This window comes from Balaenoptera physalus (assembly GCF_965194825.1).
Source record: "Balaenoptera physalus genome assembly, chromosome: 1".
In the NCBI taxonomy this organism is placed as follows: domain Eukaryota; kingdom Metazoa; phylum Chordata; class Mammalia; order Artiodactyla; family Balaenopteridae; genus Balaenoptera; species Balaenoptera physalus.
Window position 1 is genome coordinate 91,293,067 of NC_138882.1, and position 18,415 is coordinate 91,311,481.

The 18,415-nt window shown below is 39.2% G+C and overlaps 1 protein-coding gene and 1 long non-coding RNA gene across 9 annotated transcripts in view; one reads left to right on the forward strand and one right to left on the reverse strand.

The window, feature by feature from the left end:
• Positions 1-4,271, reverse strand: part of LOC309660144 — a 192,077-nt gene extending 187,806 nt beyond the window's left edge. For all 5 annotated transcript variants that reach the window (XR_014263199.1, XR_014263200.1, XR_014263201.1 and 2 more), the window contains exons 1-2: positions 4,133-4,271; positions 3,552-3,615 (exon numbers count right to left, since the gene is read on the reverse strand). This is a non-coding gene — a long non-coding RNA (uncharacterized lncRNA). The remainder of the gene's footprint in view (positions 1-3,551; positions 3,616-4,132) is intronic.
• A 40-nt stretch (positions 4,272-4,311) lies between these two features.
• The window catches only part of WARS2 (tryptophanyl tRNA synthetase 2, mitochondrial), an 86,638-nt gene continuing 72,534 nt past the window's right edge, over positions 4,312-18,415 (forward strand). For all 4 annotated transcript variants that reach the window (XM_082459679.1, XM_082459680.1, XM_082459681.1 and 1 more), the window contains exon 1: positions 4,312-4,510. In XM_082459679.1, the coding sequence (XP_082315805.1) occupies positions 4,334-4,510 (177 nt within the window). In that variant the 5' untranslated portion in view covers positions 4,312-4,333. The remainder of the gene's footprint in view (positions 4,511-18,415) is intronic.

The following is an 18,415-nucleotide window of genomic DNA, read 5'->3' on the forward strand; positions in this document are numbered from 1 at the left end:
TGGTGGCGCAGTGGTTGAGAATCTGCCTGCTAATGCAGGGGACACGGGTTCGAGCCCTGGTCTGGGAAGATCCCACATGCCACGGAGCAACTAGGCCCGTGAGCCACAACTACTGAGCCTGCACGTCTGGAGCCTGTGCTCTGCAACAAGAGAGGCCACGATAGTGAGAGGCCCGCACACTGCGATGAAGAGTGGCCCCCGCTTGCCACAACTAGGGAAGGCCCTCGCACAGAAACGAAGACCCAATACAGCCAAAAATAAATAAATAAATAAATAAATTAAAAAAAAATTATTCACTTATGTCTGCTCTGGCTCTCCCCATCCTCACCACCTTCTCCCAACCCTGATCAAAATGTCTTCCTTGTTGTGGAGTAGGAAAGAGTCCTTAAGGTAAGAAGATGAATCTAGAAAAGACTATGGCCTTGGCCCTTAATTTTAAGAAAAAGGTACTCCGAGAAAAATTCTACTTTGCTATCCACATCACCCAGCCTCTCCCTTGATTTTACTTTTTTACCTTCCAGGAAAAAAGTGATAGTAATGCCACCCTTCAAGCACCTAAGTAGCCTTCCCAAAGACCAGATAAGCCTCCTGATTACTACCCTCATACAAAGAAGATGCTACAATTTGCACTTCCCCAAAAATTACTAGGGAAAAACAGCATCTTTTAATGTTATGGGTGGAGAGATGAGAGCATCAATCCTTTAAAACTCAGCCATTTAGTTGCTCTGACTTTGAAGCATGACAAGGATGTGCCCTTAGGTGACACTGTTCCTTGCTTGGACCAGCCCCAGCCTTAGCTCCTTCTGCTTTACAGCGGTATCACTTAAAGTAGAGCACTCATCTGGAGATCAAAGTTCTTCCTGTTCCTGCTCTTATTTGTTGTGTGATTTTTCATTAAGGTACTTAATATCTCTGGACCAGTGTCACCAAATACAAAATGAGGGGTAGAACTAGAATTAAGCCAAAGGTGTAAAAGAACAATCTCCAAATCATTATTATTGTTTCCCATGTATTTTAGTGACTCTTGGAAACTATCTCACTCTAAGGGAGACTCTGCCTCAGTTTGATTTAGGTCACAATGAGTCCAGCATAAGACAGTATGGCCAGAGAACTGTGGCTGTACCCCAGATTATGAAGCAAAAGGTTTGCCTTCATTGTGGAATCTCTCCCTCTGTATTTGAAAAACATATTAAATATAAATGAAAGGTCAGAGGTGAGTGGATTGTGCTTCAAGTAAGTTTTGAACATAGATGCCATCTAGTCTTTGCATTCTGCAAAATTCTTCTTTAAGTGAATAAATGTGTAGAGTAACTCTCCATTACCTTGATCAGCATCTAATACCAACCTGACACTTAGAATTAAATTAGAGAAACAAAATTGGATACTTTGAGACTGGAGGGCTGATTATACTACCAGAGCTAAGAGTGGATTTAAACTCTTTCCTTATCCCATTTAAATCTAACTAGATATAAACTCTCCATTACTGAGGAACAGAGGTGTGTCTGCAGAGGTGGAGGTTCCCCTTGATGTTCTTGGTCAAGGAAACCTAATCCTTTCTTCTGACACACATGGTTGCAATAGAAAGCGTTCCCCAACTGCCAGTCTGGTTTTAATCTATTGTTTCAAGTAAGATGGGATTTTCAGGGAATGTTAAGGAAAGAGCAAAATTACTAGAACTTACTATAAAATAAAAGTGTTGATGAGAAATCAAATTTTAAACAAGTGTTCAAAATTCTAAGCATGAACATATGTAGACATACAGTGCATGCTACAAGTATACTAAAATAAAAGGTTTTAATTGTAAGTATATCTAAAGTCTGCTTTTAATACATTTATATCTCATTTTACTAAAGCTCTTTGGCTTACCAGATGATAGCCATGGTAAAATATTGCCAATAAATACAGTGGTGCTTCATTTAAACAACCCTGTTGGACAATGAAATATTCCATAAGTGAACTTCCCATGTAATCAAACTAACCCTGCATTATACAAACCTTTAAAATGTTAACCATTTTATATGGAAACTTCTCAAAAGTTACAACTTTTTCTTTAAAAGGTACACTGAAGAACATCTTTTCCTGAAGATTCAGGATTAACATTTACAATACTCATTAAAATATGCTGAATATACTGCACTTCTTAGAAGATGGTGAGCTTAGATGATGGTGAGCTTTTTCGTGATACTTTTGCCAACACCAAAAGGTTTCAGACCGCCATTGTAAGAAAGTGCAAAAGCAGACAAAACTAGCTTGCTTTTAGTAGGTCTAGTGTCTTTTCTGCTGTCAGCTGTCCCTTCTGGCTAAAAGCATACCAATCTGTCAATTAATTGCTTACTTTGTCAAAATAAAATTTAGAGTTAAAAGATGTGCCTACTTTGTGCAAGGTACTATACTAGGTGCTAGGGAAATGTAAGAAACGCAAAAGAAATCATCATGCTGGCTGAGTGACACTCAAGAGTCACCAGGTCACCACTGTGGTGGGAAACACAATTTATTCTAAGTTTGAAAATAACTTTTTTTTTTGAAGTACAGTTGATTTACAATGTTGTGTTAGTTCCAGGTGTACAGCAAAGTGATTCAGTGTTATACATATATATATATATACACACTTTTTCAGATTTTTTCCCTTGTAGGTTATTAAAAAATATTGAGTATAGTTCCCTGTGCTATACAGTAGGTCCCTGTGAAAATAACTTACTTTTAAAAATATAGATATTGAAGTGATTACACACAGCTGTCCTGATATACCTTCTTCAATGGGAGTGTCTTGGAAATATCTCCCATGAAAATATCAGTCATGTGAGTCTTCGGAGATAAAAGACTAAACTTACTGCTTGAGGAAATAAAGTGGGCAGGCCCTGTGACAGCTTTCTGCCGAAACCCTCATATTATTGCTAGGTTTTATCTTATAATCCAGGTGGCTGAGGATGTCAGAAGTCTAATCTTGCTAATTCCTAGGGTCACCAAATCTAATTAATATATCTGTAAAAAACTGTATTTTAATGCTTTGCTGTATATATGAGTACAAAACATTTAGGCATTTATAAAACTGCATGTTTACAAGAGATACCTTGTATCTTTATAAAGATCAATCATCACTTCTACTGGCAAGGTCTCTTTCCTGGATTTCAGTAATACCTCATTTTGGGGGCTTTTAAACATTATTTGGCTACTCCTTTCAATTTCCATCATCCGACTATTTTTATTCCACAAACTCTACCTTGTAGTCTCAAAGATTTCCCTGGATTCAGTTACCATCTGTTTTGTAGCTCAGACCTCTCTCCTGAGGTCCAGACTTATCTAATTGGTGTCATATTTGGAAGTACTACAAGCACCTCAAATTTAAAAGAGAAAAAACCAAACTGATTAGTTTTGTTGAAGAATGGCATTTGATTTCCTTAGTTTTATTTTTTGTCCTCATTCCTACAATTCCTTCCCTGCTTATTTCTGTATTACATCACTTATGCTTGAGCTTCACCAGTACTATGTACCACTCTTAAGAGATTTTTACTGTATGCTTTTAATTGATAAATTGATAAGTTTTGTCTTACCTTGTTAGATTTCAGTTCCATTAAGAGTATCAGCATCTTTACTGCATTTATCTCCTACCTCTCCCTAATGAATAAATACAACAAAACACATAAAGGAATTCTGACGAATCTCTCCCAATTATATTTTTACTGATAGATTTTTGGGTGCACTAACAGAAGTAGGAGTACCATGTTAACTCTTCTCATAATTTAAAGCAAAACTCAAAACAATTTCTTCTATCAAGTGTCATCTTCTTTCTGAAGCCTTCCTTGGACCAGGCTGAAGCACCACAGTCATAACCACCCCACCTCCCCAATCTCGGCATTTGCTTCTTTAACACCTCAAACAGTGCATCATTTATTTATCTGCTACCCCATTAGCCCGTATACAACTTGAAGGCAAGATATATCTTTCTTTGCACCTTCAGTACCTAGCAGATGGCAGGGTTCAACAAACGTCTGCAGATCCAATGCATTAATGAGGCCACATAGGTCTCAAAAGACCACTTACTGCCCTCTAAACAGGATTGGGGAGGTCCCACTCCTAGAGAAACTTCTTAAAAGCCTGCCTCAGGACGGCTAGGATCCGAAAGGCAACTTACTTGACTTTCTTCCAGTTTAAAAAACACTGCTACTAATATCCTCGTAGGAGACTGTCCCTTCACAAAACCTGCGGAAATATTAGGTCTCCAGGGCAAATACTAAAGCCAAGCCCCACCCCATTCCTGACCCCGCGACCTGCTCAGCGAAGGCCAGACTCCCCCAGGCAACAGCACAAAGGCCCGCCCCGAGGGCAAGGGCGCATGCGCAACAAGCAAAAACGCTGCGAAACTGGGACTTCGCCTCTGAGCAGATGTCACTCAAGACTAGACGGCTCCGCCCTTCTCAAGATGGCGCTGCACTCAATGCGGAAGGCGCGTGAGTGCTGGAACTTCCTCCGGGCACTTCATAAAGGACCCGAAGCTGCTCCCGCTCCCCAGGTAACCGAAACTGGCCCTTCTTCCACTAGTTTCCCATCCCGCTAGGTCCTTCTCATCCTTCTTTCCTCCCTCCGTTTGCTTCTCCCTTCCCGCTTCCTCTGGAGAGTACCAAGACCTTCCGTTCCTAAGGTCGATTTGCCTAAGACTGTCTTCCTACTCGGAGCGTGGCGACGTTGCAAGGATTCGCGGTGACGTAACGCGCCTCTGGTGGGAGGAGCGCGCCGCCGCTTACCCACTTAGTCTCAGCCCCTCCCCCTCTGAGCGCCCTGAGAGCGCGGCACCTCCGCTGTTGCCCGGCAAGGCGGGAAGCCCAGCAGTGTGTGAAGTTATACTATGCCAGAGGTCCGGTGCCTCCGGCACTGCACACCTTGTCTTGATCCCGTTGCTGCTTTTACTCTCCTTTCCCTAATAGCAAGCCAAGGGTCCAGCGGAGAAATTAGAGATGTTTCGTTAGGAATCGACCCGTTTAAGTAGGTGCACCCTCTTGACGTCCTCCCTCTGGCAGTGCGGTACTCGAGCAAGTGTCAGTGCATATTCCTCTATGATTTCTCCTCATTGCCGCGAAGTAGATCTGTATCTAGGAGGTTCTATGAAGGAATTTCAGCAAGCTGCCAAAGGAGTCGTCCTGTCCTGGCAGCACTCCTGTTACCATTACTCTGTAGTGTTGAGAGCATTGACACGGCCTTCAACCCGTCCTGTCAGTATTTAGAATTTTACCTTCATAGAAAAAGGGGGAAAAAAAAAAAATATATATATATATATACACACACACTCTTTCACTTATTCAGATATTTACTTCACCCAGACATTTACTAAACGTCTTCCAAGTGCAATCTCAGTGGTAGGCACTTTGCCATACATCTCTTGGGAGATAGCTCTTGGGAACTAGGGAGATCTTAGAGATTCTGTGACTATTAGGTGATTTCCTGGCATCCTTGCATATTCATTGTCATAATGTGTAAGTGTGAGGAGCATTTTGCATGGTAACTGGTGTATTAGAGCACTAGACTGAAAGTTAGGAAACTAAAAGGCAAGGGATTTGTCTGCCACTTGCTAGCGGTGTGGCATGACAAGTCAATTTTAATCTCGCTGGACTTATTTTCTTTAGCAAAATGGGTGGAGGAAGGGTTGGACTGATTGACAGTGTTCCTTCAAGCTTTGGAAAAATCTATGGCTCCATGATTATGAAGCCAAAGTAAAGCAGTGAGATTAATTATGAAAACCAAGATTTAAGTTCAACTTGTTATTTTAATCATCCCATAAATTACTTAACTTTCTGTACCTAAGTGTTCTTCACTGATATGGTCCTCACAAGATTCTTGTAAGGATAGAGGATATTACGCTGGAAAGTTATTTGTCAAAACAACTATTTAAATGTTGTTTGAAATTTCAGGCAGCATTGTTAGGTAAAAATTGATTCAAAATTAGATAAATACATCAAATACTCCTCTCTTTGAAGTTTGAGGTTTGATTCTGCAGAACCAGAATTGGTTGATTATTATATTTATAGCTAATAGTAGCATATTAAAACCTGTGGATTCAAAGTAACTAAGTCTTACTGTTTTTTTTATTGGAGTATAATTGCTTTACAATGTTGTGTTAGTTTCTGCTGTAGAACAAAGTGAATCAGCTCTATGTATATATATATATCCCCTCTGTCTTGAGTCCCCCCCCCACAAAGTAACTAAGTCTTAGACCCAAACTTCCTCTTGTAACAAACTCAAGAGTTGAGGATGTCATAAGAAATAGAGAATCAAAGAGAAAAGAAAAACAAACTACAGCCCACTAATGCTTGTCCTAGGAAGTTTAGGGCATTAAATCATTATAAATGCTAAAGAATAGAATTCTTAAATCTCTACTACTGTTTCAGTGGCATTTATGAATACAATTATCTTAATCAACTGTTAATCTAGATGGTCTCAAGATGTAGAATTTCCAGAACAGATTAGTGTTTCAAAACCTTTAATTTAGCTTTGAGTAGAATATGAATTAAATGTAAGCAAGAGCACTTCTTAAAGCATAGTTCTACATATAAATTAAAAACATTTTTTTATTGAAGTATAGTTGATTTACAATGTTGTGTTAGTTTCTGGTGTACAGCAAAGTGATTCAGTTATATATGTATATATATTCTTTTCATATTCTTTTCCCTTATAGATTATTACAAAATATTGAGTATAGTGCCCTGTGCTACACAATAGGACCCTGTTGTTTGTCTATTTTATATATAGTAGTTCGTATCTGCAATCCCAAACTCCTAATTTATCCCTCCCCCACCCCCTATAGTTTTCAGTCATTAAAAATGATGGTTTGAAAGACTAGTGCAGTCTTTTGAAAGACCAATTGAGAAAGATATAAAATTGCATTCATAGTGTAATTATAATATTATATTTGCAAATAAATATTTATATAAATATATGTACAAGAGAAAAAAAGACTGGAAGGAAACAACTATTCTTAACTTTTTTTGTTTCTCTTTGGTTTTCCTAAATAGTGGATTAAAAGTGATTTAAGTTTTCTTCTTTAAGCTTGCTGTATTTTTCACATGTTCTAAGTTGAAGATATATCACTATCAGACCCAGAATAAAGTTCTAAAACATAAATCTTTAGATAAATGTATAGTCATTATATCATCTGTGATATTGTAGCTCTCTGAGAGAGATATTTACTTGTCCCACAGTGCTGTTATTAAAATGGCCTTAGAAAAGTTATTAAAATGGCTTTAGAAAACTAAAAATTTATGGCCATTTTTCTTGTATGTATCTTCTTTTTCTCTTGAAAAGCTTCCTTTGAAGTCAAAGAGATTTTGTGAACAGATGCAGAAATATGTGAAGGAAGAATTGGATCCTTAAACCAGATGCATTAGACATTTTTATGATATCTCATAACCTTTGTAGAAAACAAAAATTATTTTGCAGGGGTAGAAAGAAATGTATATTTATCACATGAATGATTCTATCAAAAACTAACAAATAGCAGTTTGCTTGTTATTAGTTTTGGCTGCACCAGTTACTCCCTGAGGTGAAAAGCAAAAGTGTATGAGCCACAGCAGTACTTTGCTAGAGTATTGCAATTCCTAGGTTGTTTTAATGTTTCCTTAAAAAAGCAAAATCTTGGGTAATAAGCTTGGCATTGGGGACCTTTAGTTATCTCAAGAGCAGGCTTTTGCCCCTCAAGGCTAAATGTAGAATCAAGTTTAAAATAAAAACTAGAGAGAAAACAGAAATAAAAGTGTATCAAGGCATACTCATTATGAGATGTCTACAATTTATATGAAAGTGATTTATTTTGCCAGGTGTTACCTCACAGAAAACCGCTGAAGTCTGACAAGACGAGAGTAGTCACAGAGTCAGAGGAATGAAGATCTGACATGTTATGTTTAAACGATGATGGCGTTAGGTAAATTTAAGCCTGTCATCATTGACCAAACACAGAATCCAGACTTCTTTAAGCACTAACTCATGATTGTATTGTGCAAAGAGTGAAATGTTGATGATTAGAAGACTTTTGCAAGAATCTTTGTAATCATTCAGGTGCAGTGTAAAGTGTCCACATTTTTATCACAGTTGGACAACACACTTCATTATTAGCTGTCCCAACCTGGGTTGGTTTGGCCAGTATTAACATACTGTTTCTACTGTTCATGGCCGCTAAATGTAGCCATTCAATGAAGGAATTGTACCTGCAAAAAAATAGGCAATGTATTAAATTTTTTATCTTGTATTTAGTTCTCACAACAAGGCTTTTTTAAAAATTGCTCCTTTTTTTTAGCATTTTTTTAATTTTAAAATAATTTGAGATACACAAAGTTGCGAAGTACAGAGTATTCCTGTATACCCTTCACCAAGCAGCTTCTTCTTGCCCAATATAATACAATTATCAAAGCCAAGAAATTAACTTGGGACAATTTCAAATTTCACCAGTTTTTCCACTAGTCTCCTGGTTTATGATGAAATCTGGGAACCCATATTGCATTTAGTTGTCATGTCTCCTCCAGTCTATGGCACTTCCTCAGTCTTTCATGACCTTGGCCTTTTTGAAGAGAATTGGTCAATTATTTTATAGAATGTCTCTCAATTTGGGTTTGTCTGATGTTTTCTCATGATTAGACTGAGGTTATGGATTTTGGCAAGAATACTCCAGTAGAGATATTGTTCATAACAAGGCTTTAAGGCAGGTATTAAGACCTTATTTTAAACATACAGAAAAAAAGTAAAAGACCTTATTTTAAACATACGGGAAAAAAGTAAAAACATTTTTTAGTTAAGTAAAAGCTAATTAATTATGGAATTAGGGTGGTAAAATTTACTGTTGGCATTTCACTCCATGTTTTGCAATTATTATGTGTTGTTATAGGTTTCTGTGATCTTAATGGCATTAAACTGGGGTAATGTTCCCAGTGACTTTTCCCTTAGCTTTTCTCTGCCTTGTATTGTTCATCCAACGTGCAGCATGAGCTACTCAGCCTGGAAAGCTATCAGGAGCTGCTATGGCCATCTGGGAATTTTACTAGTTGCTAACCGTGCCGGTTTGATCAGGCTACCTCATCTCTCTGTGCTTTACTTAAATAAGGTTGTTGCGTGGATCCACTCTAAAGCTCCTTTCAGGCTTAGTCTATGAGTCCATTTGTTTAAAATGCTTTTTAGGTTTATTTTCCTTGTGAACTGACTTAGCTCATTCAAAACAATAATATGTCAATTTGGAAATCTCTTTGCGTAGCTGATGGAAACTACTGATGGTAACTGCTAAAAATATGGAGGAGGAACAGTCGATAAATGCTGAGCATTTATGCTAGCAAGTCTTATGGCAGCCACAGCCAGGAAATTATGAAGAGGGTGAGGCTGCTGACCCCCAGATCCTTTCTCAGTATACCTGTTGCATGGCTGCAGGTTACAGAACTGTCCGCGGAGGCTTACGCATATATATAGGATATATATATTTGTATATTTAAGCCTGTATGCATGCATATCCCTGTGTCTTTCAGAGAAGGAGCTAACATTTAGCTAAGGCTTGTTATGTGCTAAGGCTTCTTGCTATGTACTATACTTGCTTTATCTTATTTACTTCTCACAAAAATCCTGTGAATATTATTCTATCCATCGTATAAAACAGGAAACAAAGGCTCTGAGAGATTATTTAGTAATTATAAATGATTCTGGTAATTTTCCCAAGTCAGAGAGCTAGTAAATGGCAGCGCCAGGATTCACACTCAGCCTTGCCTGTGCTTTTCCCACTCGACCAGTAGTAGTCTCTTATCAAATAAAATCTTATGTGAATCCCTGTTAGATAAAACAGATAAAAGTAGAGCTTTTCTGCTTTAAGGAATAGAAAAGTAGCTACAGCCCTGCTTGCTTGGCCCCTCCCAGCCCCGCCTACCACCTTCCCTCCACATACAACCAGGGGCCACCAAGACGATGCCACACAGTGTTGGACTTCTTAAGATGAAGTTTGAAAAATACTTCAGCTTCCTCAAACATCCTAGTGAGTTTGTTGGCTTAGGACCACATATGATGGATGGATTGTTTTTAAGGAGCTACTCTGTAAATGAGTAGTTTGGGAGTACTTACTTTGGTATGTATGTATTTTATCAATAAAATGCAACCTTTCTTCGTTTATCTTAAGCTATGAGAGAACTTGAGATAATAGCAATCAGTTTTCTCTCCTTCCTTCCTTCCTTTCTAACTTCTTTCTTTCATTCCAAACACAGCTTACTTCTGCATAGTAGGCTGATGTTTGTACACAAAGATAATGCTATGGACCACTCCGTCACTATTGTGACGAACCTGGCCTCAAGTCTCCTCCCAGAGAGCACTTACTCCAGTTCTGCTCTTGAGTCTGTTTTACCACCACCACCAATCAGGGGTTCAGGAATTTCTCTTCTAGAGACTGCAGCATGAGGCCTAAGCCTTCTTGCTGAATTTCCACGGGAGAAATGTACTCGCTTAGGATAGAAGCTGCTCTGCCTATGTGAGACACTAGAGGCAGAGAGTTAATTTATAGGCAGAGATGATACATTGACTCCAGCTTGACTGAATTTAACTCTGCTCAGCCATTTACAGTTTTCTCTCTATATCATTTCTTAGCAATACCCTATCTTTTATTCCCAGTCAGAGGCTTAACACTTTTTCTTAACTTCCCTGCTTACTGAACAAAGCAAGGTCATACCTAGGTTCGTACCACCCCATCACCTGACTTCTAATGGTCCTGTAATCATTTACCAAAATTCGTCTACAACTCTCTTTTTTCTTGGCAATCAGCCTTCCTTGCGTTGAACCTACTTCTGGTTGGCTAAGAACTGCCTTTTTTGTTTGTTTTGTTTTATTTTGTTTTTGTTTTATTGGAGTATAGTTGCTTTATAATGTTGTGTTAGTGTCTGCTGTATAGCAAAGTGAATCAGCTATACATATACATATATCTCCTCTTTTTTGGATTTCCTTCTCATTTAGGTCACCAAAGAGCACTGAGTAGAGTTCCCTGTGCTCTACAGTAGGTTCTCATCAGTTATCTATTTTATACATAGTAGTGTATACATGTCAATCCCAATCTCCCAATTCATCCCACCCCCCTTCCCCCCATGGTATACATACGTTTGTTCTCTATATCTGTGTCTCTATTTTTGCTTTGCAAATAGGTTCATCTGTACCATTTTTCTAGATTCCACATATATATGTTAATATACGATATTTGTTTTTCTTTTTCTGACTTACTTCACTCTGTATAACAGTCTCTACGTCCATCCATGTCTCTGCAAATGGCACAGTTTCGTTCCTTTTTATGGCTGAGTAAAAGTCCATTGTATGTATGTACCATATCTTCTTTATCTATTCCTCTGTTGATGGGCATTTAGGAGAACTGCCTTTCTGATTGCCCTTTTGTCTCTTCAAAAGCGCAGTCGAGCTACCCTGATTTCTAACCCACAGAGGTTCTCACAACTTACACTTTTACATTCCCTGCCCTCTAGGCCGGGACACCAACCTGGGGACAGACAGAGATGTCAGTTTCTCCTTCACATTCCTGTCCTGGTGTTCTGGCTGTGACTCTATAGTGCCAGGCAACTCCACCATGGATGGAGCCCTGAACGACCTTGGGTACGTTGCTTCTTGTTTAAGGTTCTTGGGATAATAGTTGTAGATTTTTCATCAAGTCATTCAAAAACATAAAATAAAATAACAAATCTCACCTTGTAAAACATTTTCAAGTGGAATCTGTTATTGCCATTAATAATAATATTTTGTTCTAATATAACACTTTGTAGTTTTCAGAATGCTTCACATATTCTCATTTAATCCTGAGGACACAGTGTTTCACTATTTAGCCATCTAAAACTTTTACTCATTGATTAAGTTTTCATTACATCTTCCCATTTTTTTTAACCAGTTTTATAGTGATGATGAATCTAAATAAGTAAATATCAGTATTCTTTAAAGTTTTAGTTCAGTAGATATTATTTTCTTATTTGTACTAAAATTGAATTAATGTTTAATTCATTTTTGGGCCCTGGTCTGATAAGACTGTGATAATTTCAGTTATTACTAAATATGATGATGACAGGGGGAGATGGTACCAGGATGCTTACCATGTACCAAGCATGGTTTGAAGCACTTGATATGCATTAGCTTACTTAATCCTAACAACCCAATGAGGTGAGTGTTAATATTAGCCCCATTTTATAGATGAGGATACTGAGAGGTTAAATAACTCACCCAAGGTCACATAGCAAGTATTTAGAGCCAAGATGTAACCCCAGGTAGTCTGATTCCAAACTCTGTGTATTAAGTGTAATAAAATACGTTAAATTCTGAAACAAATTACCCATGTTAATATGCTGATAACTGCCATGCAAACTTTCAAATCTGTTCCATGAAAGCCATTTATATATCTTGCCATGGTGACATGCAGAGTAGAAATTACAAATCATCCTTTGTTGTTGCTGTTCCTACAGTCTTGTTTGGCTCAATGAATTGTGAGAAAGGAGCAAAGCTGCCTTGTAAATTTATCTCCGTGTCTCTGTTTGGCTACTGCCATTAGGATTACCCTGTGTAAAATAAGGGCTTTTAACACGTAAGTCCCAAGGTGCGTGCAGGAAGCTGTAATTATACACAGTCTATAGCTAAAAGGTCAACCTGTGCACTGCCTTGCAGGCAGAGGGAAGGTGGTGAGTGCTGAAGCTTACGGATGGCCAGGGGACCACTATCTAGGGTCTAGTTGGGATTTATAGCTAGAGTACTTTCTTCAAAAGTAACAGAGGTGCAAAGTGAGAAGATGGGAAAGATTAAAGTAATTAGTGTTGTGGGCCATTTCAACAAGGGATAAGTAAGAATTTTATTCTAAAAGATTCTCATTCCAAAAGTTCTTAGAGGAATCTGTAATTAATTGAGTTAAAGTGAATTATTACCAATTAGTACATTAATTGGGATGCTGTTGAGCCTTTACAATTAGCAACATTGAACACTGAGTTTATTTTATACTCCAGACAAAGGGCTTCTCATGAACATTTCCTATACTCCCATGAACAGAGACTTTGCATGGACCATTCTATTTTATATTCATTCAGCCTCACTCTTACTATATTACTTTGGGCCCCTTTTGGGAAAATAGGAGAATGTAATTGTGAAGGGAAATGGAGCTGTTTACTTAAATCTCTGATTTGGATTCCTGTCCTCCAATGGGGAGAATGGTCTGAGCAGCCAGTTCATAAATTTACTGGAAGAGAGAAGAGCCTCTTGGGCTGGGGGTAAGTGTGTAGCATGAAGGTGGAGTCCCAGGGGAGATGTTAAGGACCAGACTACGTGGAGCCCTTGCCAAATCCGGGGAGAGAGCCAGGTTGGCCCTCCGTGGATACTGGTTACCTGGACATCTTGGTTGTGAAGGGAAGTCCTTCTGTGCAGGCAATGTTGGCTTCTCCCCTGGCTGGCATGTTTCCAGACACCCCCACGCCACCAAGCTGTGAAACTCAGTAACCCAGAGAAGCAAGTGTCTAGAGGATCAACAGTCACATGAACATCATATTTGTCTTTTTTTTTTTTTAATTTATTTTATTTAATTTATTTATTTATTTTGGCTATGTTGGGTCTTCGTTGCTGCGCACGGGCTGTCTCTAGTTGCGGTGAGAGGGGGCTACTCTTCGTTGTGGTGCGCAGGCTTCTCATTGCGGTGGCTTCTCTTGTTGCGGAGCATGGGCTCTAGGCACGTGGGCTTCAGTAGTTGTGGCATGCGGGCTCAGTAGTTGTGGTGCATGGGCTAAATTGCTCCGCGGCATGTGGGATCTTCCCAGACCAGGGCTTGAACCCGTGTCCCCTGCATTGGCAGGCGGGTTCTTAACCACTGCGCCACCAGGGAAGCCCTGTACTTGTCATCCTAAAGTTGACTGACTTCTTACTAAGAGAAAGTGTGGTAGAGCAGAAGGGGCATGGCTTTTGGGATCAGTCAGGCCTGGCTCCACTACATGCTAACTGTGTGATGTCAGGCAAGTTACTCAACCTCACTATGCCTCAGTTTTCTCGTCTGCACAGTATTAATGGTAATACTCCCATGGTAAGAACTTCATGTGGATTCGAGATTCTGCCATATGTATAAAGGCCCTTGGCCAGTGCACAGCACCTAGTGGGTCCTCTGTGCTTGATGATGATTATTTCTTCAATAATATATAATTCTCCTCAGCAGCCTTTCTCTCCTCTACCCTTATCAATCTTAATAACCTTCGATTCCTCCCATCGCCCCACTATCCTCCCCCAACCCCGCAAAATAAAATCAGTCTGACCAGATTAACCTCCCAAGAGCAGTGTGCTAATTATGTTGTTCCCTTGCTCAGAACCTTTGGGGGCTTCTCATAAAGCTTAGACTCCTTATACCCCCACCTTCAAGACCTTCCACAGCCCAGATCCAAAATACTTCTCTAGGCCATTGCTGTCCTACATGGATCCTTTGCCCTGGAGTTAAGAGAATTTCCAAGTTTGCTCAGAGCTGTTTCCTTTTGCTTCTTTGTTAATGTCACTGTCTCTTCTTGGAAAGACCTTTCTTCCCATTCTAATTTGTCTGTATGCCACCATTCTCTAAAATAAAAAACAAGCAAACAACAAAAACAAAACTCATAGATAGGTTCCAGAAAACTTTGTTCTTAAGCTGGAAATGATTGCTCCCATTTTGAAATTTTACAGGACTTTGTACCTTTCTTATAGAAATTAACAAATCCTGCCTTATATTCTCTCTGTTTGTAGACATTTGCTTTAGGACAGGTGGAGAGCCTGGGTTTTTTTTTTGTTTTGTTTTGTTTTTTGTTTTTGTTTTTGTTTTTTATTTAGACCTTTTGTGAACACTCCAGCAGGAAATAGTTTATGATACATACGTTGTTCCACAGATGCAGCCTCAGGCTGCCACTCAGTAGGCCGACCTCACCAGGGGAATGTTCCGGGAGGCCACCCCTAGTTGTGAAAGATGGAACAGGAAGAATTCTTCCTGTTGAGCCCTGGCTATGATAACTAAATGTGAGAGAAAATGAGTTATTACTTAAACCTTTGGCATAATAATTCCTGTAACAGAAAGAGGTCAATAAGTATCTATTGAGTGAATGAATTCAGTGAAAAGTAAATCTAATAAGACATGAGAAAGTTCATACCATTGGCATTTAGCCTATTGTTAATTTAAACCGCACACTTTTGTGTATATATATTTTTAAGATTTATTGATTGATTGATTGCTATGTTGGGTCTTCATTTCTGTGCTAGGGCTTTCTCTAGTTGCGGCAGGCGGGGGCCACTCTTCATCGCGGTGCACGGGCCTCTCACTATCGTGGCCTCTCTTGTTGCGGAGCACAGGCTCCAGACGCGCAGGCTCAGCAGCTGTGGCTCACGGGCCTAGTTGCTCCGCGGCATGTGGGATCTTCCCAGACCAGGGCTCGAACCCGTGTCCCCGGCATTAGCAGGCAGATTCTCAACCACTGCGCCACCAGGGAAGCCCTGTGTATATTTTTATGTATACAAATACAGAAGATTTTCAACGTTCGCTGCAGTTAATAAGTGATCTTATTATTGCCTAAAGTATCCAGATGTTTATAAGTGACTGGGAGATAATACTGGTTTCATTTCAATAATTTTCCAAGTAGGCTGTGAATTTCCAACTTGTTGCTATAACTGACTTTTATTGTCACTCTGGCCCTAATTGTATTTTTCATGGGTGTATCTAACTATACTGGGGTTTGCTACCTCTATATATTATACTAAAGTTTGTAGACTGAGGATTAAGATGAGAAGTTTTTATTTTGAGCTTAGTTTTGCCTCAAGAGGCTGTCTGGTTCAATAAATGTGCATATTATCTATACAACAACCGACATCGTGCTTTATCAAGAGTATGCTTTCAACTCATGAAGGAAGTAAAAGGCTCATTTATTGTGGCAACATTGCTTTTTTTCTTAATTGTTCATTTTAAGTCCCTTTAAAGCAACCTGTGAAGGCATGCCTAGGACCTTTGCTCTATAGATCTTGGTATGCTCTGCAGAGATACAGAAAACAGACCTAAGTCTCACTGCACTGTTCTACTGTGTAGACAGGCCATTTGTAAGCTTCCCATCTAGCGCTATTTCATTTTTCTTTGCACCGTGATAAGAGTAGAGTAGTATGATTTAAGAATTTATGTCTACAGTACAAAGAACTTACATTTTCTTCTTTTAAAGTGGCCTAGTGGCATTTTAGTAGTTAAGGAAAGTTTATTGTCATGCTTGCTTACCAATTTATCATTTACATGTTTAATAAAACCCGAAATCAACCTAGCGTAATCATAGAACGGTTTTAGAATGTCATGTCTGTTAGACGGGGTTTGATTGCAGCATCTTCCTGATAAGTCCGTGACTATAGTGGCCAAACATCTTGTTAAACCCAGAACCAGTTGTACCCATCAATCTTTAAAATGTCTTGGAAATTCCAATGTTTCAGCATCCACATGACATCTCCCACATTGTTTTTCACATTCTAAAATGGAACAGAAATTCTTTAGCAGACCATGTGTCCTTAATTTTGATTGAGAATATATTAACATATCTATGACTCAAAATAAAGACACAGCTTATCCCCTCATCTTATTTTTCTGTCTAAATAGCAGACTTCTGGTCAGTCTTCCATGACTCCTGTCTTCCTGAGAGTCAAATGCCTGCCTTTACACGGACTGTGGAGGTAGGGTCACCCAGCTTCCATGTGGACCACATGTTAGAAGGGATGGGGAGAGAGAGGAGTGGCTCTTCAAAAAAAAAGTAACAAGGCCAAGACCACTGAGGGGATTACTGTCAGCTGAGTAGCACTTAAATTTATGTCTTTAGAGAGATCATCAAGAAAAGCCTGTAAAGTGGGAAAATGTTTTAAAAATCAGGGGGTTTTAACCCTTTGTAGTCTCAAACCGAGAGAGAGACCAGAGTTGAAAAATCCAACAAAGAGAGAGATGAGAGAAGAATCATTAGAGTGTGGATCTAAGGATCAAAGGGCTAGAGAATTTCAAAGAGAAAATGAAGAGCAAGATAGTGCTATGGCGGGGTGGGGGGGGTGTGTGTGTGGGATGAATTGGGAGATTGGGATTGACATATATACACTAATATGTATAAAATGGATAACTAATAAGAACCTGCTGTATAAAAAAATAAATAAAATAAAATTCAAAAATTCAAAAAAAAAAGATAGTGCTATAGTATGATAAAGACTAAAAAATTATCCCTTAGAGTTTATAATTGGTGTATCACTAATGATATTAGCAACAACAACAGCTTTAGAAGAGTTATTGGTGCAGATTAATGATGGTGAGATGAGAGGTGAGGAAGTTTGAGGAGCCTGAATGAGAAGGAAGTGCCAAGAGAGGGAGAAGGGAGCTTTAAAGAATGGCCTGACCAAGAGAATTTTTTGGAGGTAGGGTCTTTTAAGAACAGACTTGAGCATGATTATAGGAGCCAGTGAAGATGGAGAGACTGAAGATACAGGAAGAGATGGAAAGAAATGCAATCCAGAGCAAATGATTGAACACTAGGCGAGGCAGATCAACTCTGAGACTAGGAGAAATGGCTGTGGGTCTAGATGAGTTTGCTGGGAATGGGATGGGAAATTCAGGAACTCTAAAACCTGATGGATATAATTCTCTCAGGAGGCTTCAGTCCTGAGATGATGGAATAAGTTAGTGCTTTAGTAGATGGGTACTAAAGTCAGACTGCCTGGGTTCAAAGTCAGGTTCTTCTACTTGGTTACTGGAAGTCGTTGGGCAAGTTACTGAACATCTCTACCTCATTTTCTTCATCTGTAAGATGAGTTAAAAGCTTGACCTCTATAGGCAGACTGCCAGAGTTTGGAGCTAGTAAGCTCCCCCACTAGCTAGCAATATGGCCTTGGCAAGTCACTTAACCTTTCTGTGCCTTAATTTCTTCATCTGTAAAACGGAGACAATAATAGTGTCTACCTCACAGAATTACCGTGAGCATTAAATGAGTTAATATTTATAAGTGTCTAGAACAGTACCAGGCACATTGTGAGTACTATAAGTTTTTAAAAATTTTTCAATAAGCAGTGTTGAGAGTTGAGGGCCTAAGAAACTATAACTTAAATTTATAGGTAGATTCTGCATTGTTTTAAGATTTTTCACCTAAAGTGCTCAGCTACCAAAGTATATAAGTGAAGAATGAGCTTTCTAGCCTTGATCCAGGATTGGAGTTTTTTCATGGCTGTCAGGACATTATTTATGGCAAGGGGAGTTGAGGTTGCTAATGAGAGCATAGTCCATATGATTGACCTTGGGGCCAGGCTGGGTAGGGAAGAAGAGAGATCAGATAGGGACTGCTGCACCAGGAGAGAATGGAAAAATCAAAGGCTCTGATTTCTAAGTGAGCTTGGAGAGCAAGTATAGTGGGAATAAAAGCATGAAAGAGTTGAACGGCGGAAG